Raw genomic sequence first — 19245 nt, 5'->3', positions numbered from 1 at the left:
AGCTTCATGTACCTGTAAATGGCTCAGCACACTTCATTAATGCTTTGAAATACTCTAAGACTGCATGATCAAACATGTGAGCATATAGCTAGCCAGGGGGCTGCCTTTAGAGGTGTAACAGAAAGTTTCATATGTCTTATCCATTAATATTTCACTTCAGGAGAGTCTCTATTTTCTATTTGTATCTAATGATTCTACGTGCTGTCATCAAGACATCTGATGACTCCTGACTTGTGGCTGCACAGATCTCAGTCAAGTATTCAAAATTCCATTATGGATTTCCACTGCTTCCATTGACTGTTGATGAATTATATGGATAAGGTGATACTGAATCTTTAGGGCTTCACAAATGTCCTTTTTGATTTAGTAGGCATGGTCCCTGGTCATTTTCAATAGTATGGATACCATAAATCTGAAAATAAAGTTCGTGAAAGTATTTTGCTAATGATAACTTTGAATAAGGTATGATAACAACCATCTTGGAAATGTCCCCTTATTTTACCTTTGAAGGAGATATCTTTTTTATTTTTATTTTTTAAACAATTTTTCCCACTGTTTGAGAAAAATTGAGTCACACTGTAAACATCTTTAATGCAGTAAATGTAAAACTCCCTCCTCTTTACCTACAGAGACATGGAGATCCTGGCCAATACGTATGCATTGGATGAACATTGAGATTATGAAGGAATAAAGGAAAATGTACAACACTTCGGTTTTAGCATCTTCTGCTCAATTTTCCTCTCATTAGAATTAAAAGATTCAAATACATAAAGATTTGGCATGAAAAATGAAAGATGTGAATCTGGGGTACACTTCAAAACACATAAACTGCAATAAAGTTCATATTATTTATATTGTAGATATTATTAGAAATTATTTAATTAGGGAAGGCCTCTGTTATTTGTATGTGTAATTCTCTTATGCTTCAGATGGTGCTTCACTCCATTACTTAATCTGTGTTGGATGACACGTGGTTTACTATGTTGCCTCACATATACTTTACAACACTTTAAAGTCCATCATTCACTTATGTGCTTCCCACTGGACTCTAGAGTTCTGGAACATAAATAATGTCTTGAAGTTCTGTATCTTCCATGCCAGAAATATAGGAGTCATCTAACTGAAATTGTTGAAGGAATGATGGCATTGGTTAAGTAATTGAGAAAGAAGGACTGAACTGATAAACAAGTATCAGCATTAGGATCATTATAAAAGTTACCCTATTCATCATTATGAAAGTTACCCTATTCATTTAGAATTTGAACCAGATTCTTTTTAGCTATTAGCTATTTACGTTTTATAATTTAAAACTCTTTTCAACTACTAGTTAACTCAGAAAAATGTAGCTCCAGGGAATCAATCAGATACATCATTTCCACATCCATACAATATTTTTAGAAATACAAGTTAACAGAGAAATGACACCACTAAATATGAACCTCTGTGGACAACCTCTCAGTTCAGAGCTGCTATTTTGAGGAGAAACCCAAGAGAATACATCAAAACATGGTATAATGTGCTGAAAATTTTGCTGAATTTTTTTCATACCCTATATGAAATGCAAACATCAATTTTTATTCCTTTTTTTGTTTTCCTCTTTTCAAAATAATACTAATGAATCTTAAAGCATAATACTATAAAGTATTTATAAAATGATGTTGCCCTAATTATTATTTGATGATGTAAAGGATTAATTATTGAAGTATTAAAATTAGCTCTTATTTTCAAAAGCTTTTACTGTTTCATGTCATCCCACCACCCTCGTCCTCTTCCTTCCTTCCCTCCTTCCTTCCTTCCCTCTTTCCTTCCTTCCTTCTTTCTTTCTTTCTTTCTTTCTCTCTTTCTTTCATTCTTATTATAGTTTAAGTTCTAGGGTACATGTGCAGAACAAGCAGATTTGCTACATAGATATACGCATGCCATGGTGGTTTGCTGCATCCATCACCCCATCATCTACATCAGGTATTTCTCCTAATGCTATCCCTTCCATCCACCCATTCCCTGTTATCCCTCCCCTACCCCCACCCCCAGTGATGTTCCCCTCCCTGTGTCCATGCGTTCTCATTGTTTAGCACCCACTTATGAGTGAGAACATCCGGTGTTTGGTTTTCTGTTCTTGTGTCAGTTTGCAGCTTTATCCATGATTTCCAGCTTTATCCATGTCCCTACAAAAAACATTAACTCATTCGTTTTCACGGCCGCATAGTATTCAATGGTGTATATGTGCCACATTTTTTTTTTATTCAGTCTATCATTGATGGGCATTTGGGTTGGTTCCAAGTCTTTGCTATTGTGAAAAGTGCTGCAATAAACATATGTGTGCATGTATATTTATAATAGAATGATTATAATCCTTTGAGTATATACCCAGTAATGGGATTGCTGGGTCAAATGGAATTTCTATTTCTAGGTCCTTGAGGAATCGCCACACTGTCTTCCACAATGGTTGAACTAATTTACACTCCCACCAACAGTGTAAAAGTGTTCCTATTTCTCCACTTCTTCTCCAGTATCTATTGCCTCCCGATTTTTTAATGATCACCATTCTAACTAGTGTGAGATAGTATCTCAATGTGGTTTTGATTTGCATTTCTCTAATGACCAGTGATGATAAGCTTTTTTTCATTTGTTTGTTGGCTGCAAAAATGTCTTCTTTTGAGAAGTGTCTGTTCATATCCTTCACTCACTTTTTGATGGGGTTCTTTTTTTCTTTACCCCCTTTTTTTTTTCTTATCCCATTTTCAAAAGAAGAAATGTCTGAGGAAGGACATTTGATGGGGTTCTTTTTTTCTTTACCCCCTTTTTTTTTTTCTTATCCCATTTTCAAAAGAAGAAATGTCTGAGGAAGGATTATAGGCAGGGCTTTCAAGTTTCAGGGTATCTTTTATTAGGTCTATCACGGCATATAAGAGACAAATAATGGAGCTGAATGGGAGAAAATTAAAGGTTTTGTTTTAGACATATGGAGTGTGAAGCAACAGCTTTATACCCAAATGGAAATATTTAGCAAACTAAAACTAGTATGAATTCAAATCATGACAGTAGGAACTTGATGGAAGAAAAGGAAGTCATCTGTTTTTGAGTGACATCTAATATAATGAGCAAGGATCAGAAGTTGGGTCCCTGAGAATGTAAGTAAACATTTATGGAGATAAAAGGGGTTAGTAGTCAGACAAACATTCTAAAGAAAACAGACAAATATTCATATAAATGAATTTCTATAGTACTAATACAGGATTTTTCTTTGAAGAGTCTGAAGCTTAATGTGGAGCATGTAAGTAAGCAGATGGGATGATGCAGTCTGATGAGGTATTTAGAATTCAAGTCAGGTGGAAGTAGAAAAGTGGTTACGATGCCTTTTATATTCTATGGGAAAAAGATAATTTAAAAATCCACCTTGATATATAAAATATATGTAGCTATAGAAAAATAAGTGTTTTATTATGTCTATGATTCTTGATATTTATTAATATTGCCCTACATGCCCCCAACATAGAAAGTTCCTGAAATCTGTGATAACAATGTAGCATAGGGGTTAACATATTGGGCCTTGGTGCCAGATAGTCTGGAATTAGACTTTGATTATATTCCTCACTAATTGTGTAAATTTGGATAACAGTATTATCTTCCAGGTTTCTGTAATGATTAAACTGATATAATCCTTATAAAATGTCTAGTGTCCACAAGCTTAATACTGTTTACTATTTTGCCTCTTAATTTTCTAGAATAAATATATTTAGCATGATTAAGTGGGACTATATCAAACTAAAAAGTTTCTGCACAGCAAAGGAAATAATCAACAAAATGAAAAGGCAACCTACAAATGGGAGAAAATATTGACAAACCATGTATTTGATAATAGGTTAATATTGATAATATATAAGAAACTCATAAACTCAGTAGAAAAAGGAAAACAAATAAATAAAAATAAGTAACCTGAATATAAAATGGGCAAAAGAGCTGGATAACATTTTTTCCAAAGAAAACATATGAATGGCTAAAGGGCATATGAAAAGATGCTCAACATCACTAATCATCACAGAACTACAAACCAAAATCATAATGACATATCACCTCACACCTATCAGGATGGCTCTTATTAAAAAGTCAAAAGATAATAAATGCTGGCAAAGATGTAGACAAAAAAGAGAATCTTTGTATATTGCTGACAGAAATGAAAATTAGCACACAGTCATTATAGAAAACAGTATGAATGTTCCTCAAAAAATTAAAAATTAAGAATGGAATTACCATATGGCACAGCAATTCCACTTCTGGGTATATATCCAAAGGAAACAAAATCATTATGTTGAAGAGATGTCTACACTCTCATATTCATTTTGGAATTATTAACAATAGCCAAGATATGGAAATAAACTAAGTGGCTATAAACAGAAGAATAGAAAAAGAAAATGTGGCATTTGTATATATACATTATGATGCCATGAAAAAGAATAAAATTCTTCCATTTGAGGCAAGATAGATGAATCTGGAGGACATTAAGCTTGGTGAAATAAGCCAGATATAAAAAGACAAATACTGTATGATCTCACTTGTACAGGGAATCTAAATTTTTTTAAAAAAGTCAAACTTACAGTTAGAAAATAGAATGGTGTTACTAGGGGATATAGGTTGGGGAAAACAGGAGATAATGGTCACAGAGTACAAACTCGCAGTTATAAAGTGAATAAGTTCTCGAGACCTAAAGTGCAGCATGTTGATTATGGTTAATAATAATGTATTACATATTTTGCTTTTGGCAACAGCATAAAGTGTTTTCAACACATGCATACAAAAAGGTCACTATATGAAACGATGGATATGTTATGTATTAAAACAACATGTTGTAAACCACAAATATATATAATTTTTATTTATTATGTCAATAAAGCTGGGAAAAAATAAATAAAATTAATGAATAAGTGGTTAGGGAGTCCTTGAATAATTTGCAAAGAGAAGAATAATCTCAGAATCAGGTTATCTGGCTGGTGACTCCAGGTACAAATTTTAAAACTTTAATTGAGAATTTACTATGCATCAGCATCACTCAAGGCATTTTTACCTCTCTTAACTCATTCAATCCATATAATAGAATTTTGAGAGAAGGTCTTTTACAGGTGAGAACTTGAGGTACAGATATAAAATCATTTCTAGACTTATTTGAACATACATTTGTTTGTTTGTATGCTCTTCTAGCACTGCTATTCCATTACATTTAGATGCTCTCAAGTATGGACTATGTGGGGGTTATATAAAGTTCATTAGGTTTTTAAGAGTGTTTTATTCTGTGCCAGGCCTTACTTTTCTAATTTGTGAAAGAAATATGCTGAAATACCATGATAAGTTAATTAACTGAATTTTTATTTTTCTACTTTTTAAAGAACAAACATCATTTGTCTTGCCCTGTAATGTGGGAAATCTCTGCCCTGGAGTAGGTGTAACTGGAGTTTGGTGCAACTGAATTTCCAAGACACTAAGAGCGTTGCAAAAGGAGCTATCTGGACAGCATGACCAGCCACAAATGTCTGCAGGAAAAGGACTCAGTATCCCTGTTTTGTGCTAACTATGGGTATCTGCTTAGGTAGAACAGGAAATTCAAAGTCAGAGTATGTGAGTGTGACTTGAAGTATGTGCTGTTAACTTGCTCCTGGAACTGCTCACCAACTGAAAAAATCTGCAGAGCTCTTGCAAGATGGCCATGGCCCCTAGTTATTGAAAGGTGCATGTTAATGCCAGAGCTGGTTCTAGCAGTCTTGCTTCAATGATAAAAGTCTGCTGGGAAGAAGATTAAGACTTGTTTAATGCAAGAGCGATAACCAGGGCCAAGATGTGCTGTGAATGAGAATTAACACTGAGACTCACTTTCACAAGCAAGCACACATGTGTGCGTACATGCGCGTGCGCGCACACACACACACACACACAGAGGTGCAACTGCAAAAAAAGTTAAGAAGGCTTTTGCACAGCTGCAGCCATGAGTAAATGACCTCTGATATTTGTTGCTCTCCCTAAACAATATCCTTATGATTGCAGGTTCCCTGGATTGTGTGCATAAGAAATAAACCAAAAAATGAAAACATAATACCAACTAGGATATATGAATAACTCAGCCTGGTATCTGAGATCAAATTACAGTATTTATTTTTGTAAAAAGGGAAAATTAATCTATTTCAGGAAACAAGTCCATATTCAGAATATATGCACATTCTTCATAACTAAAAGAAATCTAATTTTGATTTTAGAATTCCCTAGCAATCTCTTTGAAACAAATATTCCTGAGCCTGTGGTTTTGAATGATGTTTAACACTCAGAATTATACATGCAATAAAATTTTAGTGTTAATTTTGAAAAAAATGAGCATATTTATTTCCCAGTGTTTATTCTCTCTGAGAATATGCTACTTTGTCTTTAAGCTTCAACAAAGCTTTCTTCACCTCCTTGTTCCTCAAGGTGTACACAACAGGGTTGAGAAGCGGCGTCAGCACAGTGTAGAAAATGGACACAAACTCATCCACAGCTTTCCTGGAGCCTGGCCTCAGGTAAATGAAAAGACCAGGGCCAAAGAAGCAAAGGACCACGATACAGTGGGAGGCACAGGTCTGAAAGGCTCTGTGTCTTCCTTCTGAGGTGCGGATCCGCAGGATGGAACCAACGATGGACACATAGGACAGCACTATTAGGAGGAAGCAGCCCAAGCCCACTATTCCAACAGTCACAAAAATGACAATCTCAATGGCTGAGGTGTCTGCACAGACCAGTTTCAGGATGGGCGGTGCATCACAGAAGTAGTGCTGGATCTGACTGGGTCCACAGTAGGGTAAATGGAAAGTCAATGTGGTCTGGACAGCAGAGTCCAGAGAGCCACTGAGCCAAGTGCCAGTGGCCAGGAGGGCACACGTGCTCCCACTCATCATGCTGGTGTACCTGAGCGGGTAACTGATGGCCAGGTAGCGATCATATGACATGACCGTGTAGAGGAAACACTCGGTGCTCCCCAGGAATTGGAAAAAATAGAGCTGAGCCATGCAGCTGTGGAAAGAGATAGCTCTGCCACTTTGGGACACCAGGGTCATCAGCATTTTGGGCACCGTGACAGTAGAGAACCACATGTCAATGAAGGACAGGTTGGTGAGGAAGTAGTACATGGGGGTGTGGAGGTGAGAATCCACCCTGATCACCAGCAGGATGAGAAGGTTCCCCAGCACAGTGAGCACATAAACCACCAGCAAGATTCCAAAGATGGGGGCGTCCAGCACTGGGGCATGAGGAAGGCCCATAAGGATGAACGCTGTCACGAGGCTGGCATTGGACATTTCTTCTCACCCTTGGTCTTTCTCCCTCTGAGGATATAAAGCGTATCCAGCATTTAGCAGTTAATTGAAAAATGAGAATGCATTCTCTATGTGGAAACTGCATCAACCAGCTAGATAATTCTGAAGTTATCCTGCACTTTGCTTGTTACAAAGCTTCCTTTATAAAGCTAATGAAATGATTTCCTAGTCTCTCTCTCTCTCTATCTCACATAGACACACAGAGACACACATGCAGAAGAAATTAAAGAAAACATTGTCCGATTTCAATGGCTGTATAAATTACCACAAACTTATTGGCATAAAACATGCTAATTAATTGTCTTGCTCTCTCTGTGGGTCAGGTCAGCTTGGCCCTCTGTTTAGCTTTCATCAGGTTTTAATCAACATATCACCAAGGGTTGCAGTCTCATCTGAGGTCAGGGATCATTCTCCAAGTTTCTTGTGGTTGTTGGCACCATTCAGTTTCTAGCAGTTTTAGGACTGAGGTCCTAGTTTTCTTGCTTTTTGTTGGCAGGACATATAACTCTCAACTTACTGAGGTCACCCTAGGTCCTAGAAAGTCCTAGCTACTTGGCCTTCTTAAAACACGACAGGTTACTTCTTCAAAACCAATGAGATAAACTCTCTCCGGTTTGCTATGACAAAGTGTTATATAATGTTATGTAATGCAGTCAAGGGGGTGATATCCCATCATATTAACAGGTCCTAGGCATGATCAAAGGAAGGTTATTAAATAGAAAGTATATACTAGAGGGCAAGAATCTTGATGGCTACTACAAATTCTATCTACCACATTCATTTTTGCTTCCTTGCTCATGGGAAAATTTAAAAAAAAAAAAAAAAGAATTTAATCGTTAGTGGCTAGGAATATTTGAAACTGAACAGTAGAGCTAAATCATCCTCTAGTTTTCTCATATGTTATTTGGCAATACTAACATCACCTACCTCACTGAGAAATTACAAGCATTAAATAAGATGATACATATAAAGTACTAAGTACTGTGCCTGGCAGACAGTAACTGCTTAATAAATGACAATGAGTCTTTCCACATTGTGCCCTGTAGCATTATTACCAGAATTGCCAGTTTTGATCTTAAGTAGAAAGAGAGTACATATATTCTCTTAGCGTTTTCAGAGAGTCCTTCTCAATCTAAGAGCTAGGTCTTTGTGGACTATTTTATGCCTGATGCCGTTACAGATGTCCTCACTACTGCCTGCTTTTTAAAAAAATTTATTTATTATATTTTAAGTTCTGTGGTACACTGCAGATCATGAAAAGAGCAGGGCCAAAGAAGCAAAGGACCACAATACAGTGGGAGGCACAGGTCCGAAAGGCTCTGTGTCTTCCTTCTGAGGTGCGGATCTGCAGAATGGAACAGATATATACATGTGTCATGGGTGGTGATTTGCTGCATCCATCACCCCATCATTTATATTAGGTATTTCTCCTAATGCTATCCCTCCCCAATCTCCCTACCCCCTGCTACACTTCCCCTAGCCCTCCACCCCCCAGGCCCTGGTGTGTGATGTTCCCTCACTACTGCCTGCTTTTAAAGAGCTTCTCTCAGAGCAGGTAAGAATTCAGCATAACTCTATAGTGGGATTCCCACAACCTCCCCTTCCAGAGAACATCAAGCTTCATGCACGACTGCCTCCACCTCCGTTTCTGTTATCCTAGAACACTTCCTATGTGGCTCTGAGAACACGGCATTCATATGTGCTCTCTCCAACATAATCTACTGGGTAGGGGTCAGCTGTCTTTCATACTCCTTCTACCTAGGTTTCTAAATATATTCTAATACTGGCTTCATTAGATATCATGTGTTGCACCCCCACCATCTTCCTCTACTCCTCATTCTCATAAACCCAGGTCATGAAAGATCTCACAAGAGAAGACAATCCATCAAATCTGTGCCTCTTAATTAAGACCTAGAACCTGAGACAGGAAAAATGGGACCAGTGCAAGAAGAGAGGCCTATGTCACCTTGATGTCAAGAGAAGCTGGGATTCTGCATAATGGAAATTGAGGCCAATTTTTGCTTAACAGTAATATTAATAATATTAATATTTTATCAATATTATTTCATATATTACTTATGCTTAATATTAATTTTTGCTTAATATTAATACAAAATGTTGTCTTAGTTCAGGATTCTTACTAATTGTTTAGTAGGCAAATACTATGGAACTTGTTCACTAGTATAAGAGAAGCCATGATCTCTGCTCTTCAGAAATCTCAGAGAAGACACTTCCAGAGAATGTGGCTTACGCTACTTTAAAGAAAGGTTTTTGAAATATGCAAATAAATAGCAGAAAGGAGATTATTGCAAACACCAACATGGATATCAGAACTTGTAAAATGGAACCAAGATATTCTGAAATTTCTACTATACCAGGAGGAACAATTCCCAGCATAGCTTCATGATCAGATTTGATGAAATGTGAGAATTCTCATCCAGTGAAGTCCAAGGTAGTCTGAGACCTAAAGCAAGAGTCTCAATCAGCAATGTCAATGTTTGACTTGCATGTTAGCATGTAGAAGTATACATAGCAACTTTGTCTCTCTTTGGATCCCATCAATTACTATCTATCTATCTGACTATCTATATATCTAACTGATTTTATAACAAAGTCTTAACAATTCTCGAATATCTTACATCTGAATGGAAGTTTGAGATAAAGAAAAGAAGCAAAGCAGGAGAAAATAAGCTAAATCTACATTTCTAAGAACTCACATTACAGGATGTGATTCATTTCAATGGTAAAACTCGTCTGAGATTTTGCCCCAATTTGTCACTTTCCACATGCTGTATAAAGGTGCTAAGTTTGCAAGATACCCTCAAAGAACAGTTACAGTGTTGTGTAAGAGTGGTCCCTTTCTATTCAATAACCAAAATAGCTGAAGTGCAGGGAATGGAAATGAACATGGTTAGAAACTTAACTTGATTTGTATCTCTGAGGATGGGATCGCTCTTCAGCTTTTAGGTTCCCTTAATGCGCACCAAACCAACAGGACGAGACCAATGAAAGGTTCTTCTTGAGCATGCACGCATTTCCTTACTGTTTTTTATTTAGCCTCCCGAGACGAGCCCATGTCTTCCTGGAACCAATATTTGTATCTTAGAGGAAAGAATAACTGACTTACCCTTTTCTCTCACTGTGACTGAGAGACATACACAACTGCTTGCTCTCAACTTAAAATTTTCCATAATCTATAAAGGTCCTCACTTGGTGCTCTCCAGCTCAACATCACTCTCTCATTGACTATCTATGGTGGCTTTAAACATCCAAATCTCCTAACTTTTTCTGTTGTTTACAGTTTCAGGGTGGCTTTTCCCCAAAGATCTACTCACTTAAGATAATTATATCCCAATTGTATAGGTAATCATTAGATATTATTGCTGTCATAATTTTCATTGCTTTTATAAGCGTGAGTAAACAATTTTGATATTTCATGCATACATCTCCTTTTGTAAATTAACTTTTTAGAATCTTTATTCATTGCTTTATTCTGAGGTAATAGTCTTTATCTTATTGATTTATCTGAAGTTTTACAAACTGAAAACATTAATTTGTTTTTTATTGTAAGGTAAAATGTACTTTGAAATTTATCACCACTTAAATACTTTTTAAATTTGTATAGTTATTTTTACTGTTCTAGGAAATTTTATAAATTGATTCTAATACACTTTCTGATATTGGTATTTTGCTTTAAAAGCATGTTCTTGGCCAGGCACAGTGGATCATGCCTGTAATCCTAGTACTTTGGGAGCCAAATCAGGTGAATCGCTTGAGCCCAAGAGTTGGAGTCCAGCCTGGGCAATACGGTGAAATGCCGTCCTACAAAAAATACACAAATTAGTCAGGTATGGTGGTGCATGCCTGTGGTCCCAGCTATTCAGGAGGCTGAGGTGGGAGGATCACTTGAGCCTGGGAGGCCAAGATTGCAGTGAGCTGAGGTAACACTACAGCACTCCAGGCTGGAAAACAGAGCCAGTCCCTATCTCAAAAAAAATAAAGAACATTTTCTTGTACATAAGATTATCAGTTTTCACTTATATAATATTTAATGCTTGAAGGACTTTTTTCTTCATTTAAATTCTTACTTTATCTGAAATTAATTTTACTTTATGTGTGACACAAGGTTGTTTTTGTTTTCTATATAATTTGAGACTATAGTTGTAATTACCTCATTAACTGAAATGGGTTTTTTCTTTTTTGGGGGGAAGGGTATGTATAGTCAACTTTATTTCTTTCTTTTCAATTTTATGCATTTATTTCTTGGATAATTTTATCTAAGTTATTAAATTCATGCACACAAATCTGTCTGTATGTTTCCCTTATTATTTTTTTTTTAATTTTTTTTAGTGTACTTTAGGTTCTGGGGTACATGTGCAGATCATGCAGGATTGTTGCATATGTACATACATGGCAAGGTGGCTTGCTGCCTTCATCCCCCCATCACCTATATCTGGTATTTTCCCCCTCATTATCCCTCCCCACTCTCCCCAACTATACTCCTCTAGAAGAGCAACCCCAAGGCACATAATTGTCAGGTTCACCAGGGTTGAAATGAAGGAAAAAATACTAAGGGCAACCAGAGAGGAAGGCCAGGTCACCCCAAAAGGGAAGCACATCAGACTCACAGTGGATCTCTTGGCAGAAACCCTACAAGCCAGAAGAGAGTGGGGGGCCAATATTTAACATCCTTAAAGAAAAGAACTTCCAACCTACAATTTCATAACCAGCCAAACTAAGCTTCGTAAGTGAAAGAGAAATGAAATCCTTTATGGACAAGCAACTGCTGAGAGATTTTGTCACTACCAGACCTGCCTTACAAGAGCTCCTGAAGGAAGCACTAAACACAGAAAGGAAAAACAAGTACCAGCCACTGCAAAACAGAACCAAATGGTAAAGACCAACAATGCAATGAAGAAATTGCTCCAACCAAAGGGTAAAACAACCAACCAGTAATAAAATGGCAGGATCAAATTCACACATAACAATATTAACATTAAATGAAAATAGACTAAATGCCCCAATCAAAAGACACAGACTGGCAAATTGAATAAAAAGCCAAGAACCATTGGTGTGCTATATTCAGGAGACCTATCTCATGTGCAAAGACACACATAGACTCAAAACAAAGGGATGGAAGAAGATTTACCAAGCAAATGGAGAGCACAAAAAAGCAGGGGTTGCAATCCTAGTCTCTGATAAAATGGACTTTAAACCAACAAAAATCAAAAGAGACAAAGAAGGGCATTACATAATGGTAAAAGGATCAATACAACAAGAAGAGTTAACGATCCTGAATATATACACACCCAATACAGGAGCATCTAGATACATAATGCAAGTTCTTAATGACCTACAAAGAGACTTAGACTCCTGCACAATAATAGTGGGAGACTTTAACACTCCACTGTCAATATTAGACAGATCAATGAGACAGAAAATCAACAAGGAAATTCAGGACTTGAATGCAGATCTGGACCAAGTGAACTTAATAGATATTTACAGAACTCTTAACCCCAAATCCACAGAATATACATTCTTCTCAGCACCACATCGCACTTACTGTAAAATTGACCACATAATTGGAAGTAAATTACTCCTCAGCAAATGCAAAAGAACAGAAATCATAACAAGCAGTCTCTCAGACCACAGTGCAATCAAATCAGAACTCAGGATTAAGAAACTAACTCAAAACGGCACAACTTCATGGAAAATGAACAAGTGGCTCCCGAATGTAGACTGGATAAATAATGAAATGAAGGCAGAAATAAAGATGTTCTTCGAAACCAATGAGAATGAAGACACAACATACCAGAATATCTGGGACATATTTAAAGCAGTATCTACAGGGAAATTCATAGCAATAAATGCCCACATGAGGAGCAAGGGTTTTTTCTTAAGAAATTTGGTTTGATGGAGATAGCATTAAATCTATAAATTACTTCCCCATCAAGCTATCATTGACCTTCTTCACAGAACTGGAAAAAACCACCTTAAACTTCATATGGAACAAAAACAGAGCCTGCATACCCAAGACAATCCTAAGCAAAAAGAACAAAGCTGGAGGCGTCATGCTACCTGACTTCAAACTATACTACAAGGCTACAGTAATCAAACAGCATAGTACTGGTACCAAAAAGTGATAAAAACCAATGGAACAGAACAGAGGCCTCGGAAGTAATGCCACACATCTACAACCATCTGATCTTTGACAAACCTGACAACAACAAGCAATGGGGAAAGGATTCCCTGTCGGGAAAACTGGCTAGCCACATGCAGAAAGCTGAAACTGGACCCCTTCCTTACTCCTTATACAAAAATCAACTCCAGATGGATTAAAGATTTAAACATAAGACCTAATGCCATAAAAACCCTAGAAGAAAACCTAGGTAATACCATTCAGGACATAGGTATAGGCAAGGACTTCATGACCAAAACACCAAAAGCAATGGCAACAAAAGCCAAAATAGATAAATGGGATCTAATTAAACTTCAGAGCTTCTGCACAGCAAAAGAAACAATTAGAGTGAATTGCCAACCAACAGAGTGGGAAAAACATTTTTGCAAGATACCCATCTGACAAAGGGCTAATATTCAGAATCTACAAAGAACTAAAATGAATTTACAAGAAAAAAACAAACAACCCCATCAAAAAGTGGTCAAAGGATATGAACAGACACTTTTTAAAAGAAGACATTTAAGTCGCCAACAAACATATAAAAAATGCTCATCATCACTGGTCATTAGAGAAATGCAAATCAAAACCACATTGAGATACCACCTCACACCAGTTAGAATGGTGATCATTAAAAAATCTAGAGTCAACAGATACTGGAGAGGATGTGGAGAAATAGGAATGTTTTTACACTATTGGTGGGAGTGTAAATTAGTTCAATCATTGTGGAAGTGTGGCAGTTCTGCAAGGATATAGAAATAGAAATATCATTTGACCCAGCAATCCCATTACTGGATATATACCCAAAGGATTATAAATCATTCTATTTTAAAGATACATGCACACACATGTTCATTGTGGCACTGTTTACAATACAAAGACCTGGAATCAACCTAAATGTCCATCAATGATAGACTGAACAAAGAAAACGTGGCACATATATACCATGGAATACTATGCAGCCATAAAAAAGGATGAGTTCATGTCCTTTGCAGGGACATGGATGAATCTGGAAACCATCATTCTCAGCAAACTGACACAAGAACAGAAAACCAAACACTGCATATTCTCACTTATAGGCAAGTGTTGAACAATGAGAACACATGGACACAGGGAGGGGAACATCACAAACTGGGGTTTGTTGGGGGTTGGGGAGCTAGAGGAGGAATAGCAGGGGGTGCGGAGATTAGGGAGGGATAACATTAGGAGAAATACCTAATGTAGGTGACGGGAGTATGGAGGCAGCAAACCACCATGGCATGTGTATACCTATGTAACAATCCTGCAAGATCTTCACATGTACCCCAGAAAATAAAGTATAATTTAAATATATATATATATATATATAAAATAAGTAAAATTAAAAAAAAAGAAATTTGGTTTAAGTTTCCAATTATTTTTGTATTCTCTCTTATACTTTGTTTATTAACCTCTAGTTTTATTATCATAAAAGAAAGTGAGTGGCAAAATTTATATTTCAAAACATAACTTTAATCTAACATATTATTTTTTGATTAGCTTCCTCTCTTTGTTTCTTTTCTTTAAAAATATATTTTTAATTAATTTTTTTTCCAAGAGGGTTTTGCACTTCTATAAAATCTCTTACCTAAACAAGTTTCATACAGGCCACCACATTCATATCTCCTATTTACTGTGATTGATTTTTTATATGTATAGTATGACATAGGGTCAAGACTGATTTTTTTTTATTCTGAATACCCAGATACCTTAAAATAATTTCTTGAAGAAGGCAATCTTTGCTTTCCTGCTCTGCAGTGACATCTTTGTCATATAAATAAAGATCAATCTATTTCTTTACCCTGTATTGAGTTCCGTTTTTCTGTTTGTCTACCTTCACACAAATACGACACTCTCTGAGTTACTATAGCTTTGTAATAAATTTTGACAACTAGTGTTGTCAATCTATCAGTTAAGTTTTATTTCTTCAAGATAATCTGACCATTTTGGGACTCACTGAGTACACACTTTAGGATACACATACCTACAGCTGCAAAATCAAATGCTGGGGATTTTACTTGGAATAGTACTGAATTTATAGATCAATTTGAATAGAATCAGCATTTTAAAAATATGAGTCTCCCTGTGCACGTTATAATCCAAGACTTGTTCAGCAAATTATATATCCATCTGAAAATATTTTATTTCTATTGTCGTGGTCTTATACATGTTACTTAATATAAATTCAGCTCTGGGTTTCTCATCCTCAGTACTATCGACATTTTGGCCATGATACGCTTTGTTGTGAGGGTCCCTCCTGTACACTGTGGGATGTTTAACACCCCTGATGTCTAGCCATAGATGCCAGCACCTGAGACAAGCAACAATATTTCCAGACATTGCCAAGTGAACCAGGAGACAAAATTGCTCCAAGGGATCTAGATATGTAAGAGATTAAAGTTTTTATATTGAATCTTCACAAACATAAAAAAAGTGTGCATGTGATAAGTGTATAAACTATTATATATGTAGCTGTAGATCATACATTATCATTGCTGGATAGTAATCTATTCTGTGAATATACAATTTCTATTTGATTCATTGATAATATTTTAAATATTAATAGCTTGCTATTTTGCCCATTAAAAAGTGTTTCTAAAAATGTTTTCAGATAGATAGTAAACAGACAGATACATATACATACATAAATATATGAAAACTTGTATGTTAAATATGCTGTGACATGCTTCCTTTTGTATACACATTTAGATTTGTATATGCACATGCAAACATACAGATACATTAAAACTAAAAAGAAATTTGAACAACTACAGCACAATTAGAATAATGACCTCAAATATTTGTTGCCATTTTTGAACAATGTCTCCATGATAGTAAAGTCTTAAGTTTGTGTGCACAAGAAATCAAACAAAACACAAAAGCCTTTTATCAAGTTATAAACACCAATGACTCAACCATCTATCCCTGAGATTCAGTCAAAATTATTTTGAAAAAAAATACAAATCTACTGATGAGAAATAAATCAATAAATCAGAATATAAGCATATTTCTTATAAATAAAAGTCTAGGTGTGATTTTAAAACTGTCCTAGAAAATTTGTGAAATAATTATAACTGTGCAGTGTTTTGGAATAGTGTTTAACACTGAGAATTATACATATCATCAATTTCACATGAATAATTAAATTATATTACTGTTTTTAAACAAACTAGTGTACCTACTTCATGGTATTTATTCTCTCTGAGAACGTGCTACTTTGTCTCTCAGTTTTAACACGGCTTTCTTTACCTCCTTGTTCCTCAGGGTGTACACAACAGGGTTGAGAAGGGGAGTCAGCACGGTGTAGAAAACGGCCACAACCCCATCCACAGCTTCCCTGGAGCCTGGCCTCAGGTAAATGAAAACACAGGGAACAAAGAAGCAAAGGACCACGGTACAGTGGGAGGCACAGGTCTGAAAGGCTCTGTGCCTCCCCTCTGAGGTGCTAATCCGCAGGATGGAACAGGCGATGGACACGTAGGACAGCACTATTAGGAGGAAGCAGCCTGAGGCCACTACCCCAATGTCCACAAAGATGACCATCTCGTTGGCTGAGGTGTCTGCACAGGCCAGTTTCAGGATGGGTGGTGCATCACAGAAGTAGTGCTGGATCTGACTGGGTCCACAGTAGGGTAAATGGAAAGTCAATGTGGTCTGGACAGCAGAGTGCAGAGAGCCACTGAGCCAAGTACCGGTGGCCAGGAGGGCACACGTGCTCCCACTCATCATGCTGGTGTACCTGAGTGGGTAACTGATGGCCAGGTAGCGATCATAGGACATGACCGTGTAGAGGAAACACTCGGTGCTCCCCAGGAAGTGAAAGAAATAGAGCTGAGCCACGCAGCTGTGGAAGGAGATAGCCCTGCCACTTGGGGACACCAAGGTCATCAGCATTTTGGGCACCGTGACAGTAGAGAACCACATGTCAATGAAGGACAGGTTGGTGAGGAAGTAGTACATGGGGGTGTGGAGGTGAGAATCCACCCTGATCACCAGCAGGATGAGGAGGTTCCCCAGCACAGTGAGCACATAAACCACCAGGAAGATTCCAAAGAGGGGGGCGTCCAGCGCTGGGGCATGGGGAAGGCCTGTGAGGATGAAAGCTGTCACAAGGCTGGCATTCGACATTTCTTCTCACCCTTTGTTTCTCTCCCTCTGAGGATATAAAGAGCATCCAGCGTTTAGCAATTAATTGATAGCTGAGAATCTATTCTCTATGTGAAAACCAAGTAGATAATTCTGGAGTTATCCTCGACTTTGCTTGTTATAAAGCTTACTTCATAAAGCTCATGAAGTGATTTCCTAGTCTCTTTCTCCCTCTGTCTCACATACACACACACACACACACACACACACAGAGAGAGAGAGAGAGAGAGAGAGAGAGAGAGAGATACACATGCCGAAGAAATTAGGAGAAACACATTGTCTTAGATTTCAGTGGCTGTATAAATTACTACAAACATACTGGCATAAAACATGCAGATTTATCATCTCACCCTCTCTGTAGATCAGGTCAGCTGGGTCCTCTGCTCAGGGTCTCACCAGGTTTTAATCACCAGGGGCTGCAATCCTGCAATCTCATCTGAGGCTGGGGATCATCTTCCAAGCTTATGGGGGTTGTGGGCACAATTCAGTTCCTTGTAGTTTTATGACTGAGGTATCAGGTTTTTTCCTGTTTGTTGGCAGGACGTATCATTCTTAGCTTATAGAGGTCACCTTAGGTCCTACAAAGTCCTATCTACTTGGCCTTCTTAAAACATGACACGACCAGGTGTGGTGGCTCACACCTGTAATCCCAGCACTTTGGGAGGCCAAGCTGGGTGGATCATGAGGTCAAGAGATTGAGACCATCCTGGCCAACATGGTGAAACCCTGTCTCCACTAAAAATAGAAAAATTAGCTAGGCCTGGTGGCACACGCCTGTAGCGCCAGCTACTTAGGAGTCTGAGGCAGGAAAATCTCTTGAATCCGGGAGGCAGAGTTGCAGTGAGCCGAGATCACACCACTGCACTCCAGTCTGGCAACAGAGCAAGACTCTGCCTCAAAACAAACAAACAAAAAACATGACAGCTTACTTCTTTGAAACCAATGAGATAAACTTTCTACAGTTGACTATGACAAAGTGTTATATAATGTTATGGAATGCAGTCAAGTGGGTGATATCCCATCATATTAACAGGTTCCAGGCATACTCAAAGGAAGGTTATTAAATAGAAAGTGTATAGCAGCGGGCAGGAATCTTGAAGGCTACACAAAATTCCACCTACCACATCCTATTTTTGCTCCCTTGCTTGTGGGAAAACTTAAAAAACAAACAAACAACAACAACAAAAAAAAAAAACCAAGAACTTAATTATCAGTAGCAAGGAATATTTGAAAACTGAACCATACAAGTAAATCATTCTCTAGTTTCCTCTTATGCTATTTGGCATTACTAATATCACCTACCTCACTGAGAAATTATAAGCATTAAATAAGATGATACATTTAAAGCACTAAGTACTGTGATGGCAGGTAATAACTGCTTAATAAATGACAATGAGTCTTACCACATTGTGCCTTGCAGCATTATTACAGAATTGCCATTTTTGATCTTAGGTAGAAAGAGAGTGCATATATTCTCTTAGTGTTTTCAGAGAGTCCTTCTGAATCTAAGAGCTAGCTCTTTGCGTACTTTGTCATGCCTTTTACTGTTCCTGATGTCCCCCTACTGCCTGCTTT

The 19245-nt window shown here is 37.3% G+C and overlaps 2 protein-coding genes across 2 annotated transcripts; both read right to left on the bottom strand.

Annotated features, from left to right (window-relative positions):
* Positions 1-6377: 6377 nt before the first annotated feature.
* On the bottom strand, positions 6378-7313 carry LOC105729468 (olfactory receptor 10G8-like). The gene has a single exon (XM_012470225.2). It carries the CDS (start codon positions 7311-7313, stop codon positions 6378-6380), a length of 936 nt encoding a protein of 311 aa, XP_012325648.2.
* A 9403-nt stretch (positions 7314-16716) lies between these two features.
* Positions 16717-17652, bottom strand: LOC135274573 (olfactory receptor 10G9). The gene has a single exon (XM_064375315.1). The coding sequence runs from the start codon at positions 17650-17652 to the stop codon at positions 16717-16719; it is 936 nt and encodes a 311-aa protein (XP_064231385.1).
* Positions 17653-19245: the final 1593 nt, after the last annotated feature.

This window comes from Aotus nancymaae, unplaced genomic scaffold (genome assembly GCF_030222135.1).
Source record: "Aotus nancymaae isolate 86718 unplaced genomic scaffold, 86718_ANA_hifiasm-v0.15.2.pri h1tg000012l, whole genome shotgun sequence".
In the NCBI taxonomy this organism is placed as follows: domain Eukaryota; kingdom Metazoa; phylum Chordata; class Mammalia; order Primates; family Aotidae; genus Aotus; species Aotus nancymaae.
Note: the sequence above shows the minus strand (reverse complement) of the source record. Positions and strands in the feature narration are given on the sequence as shown.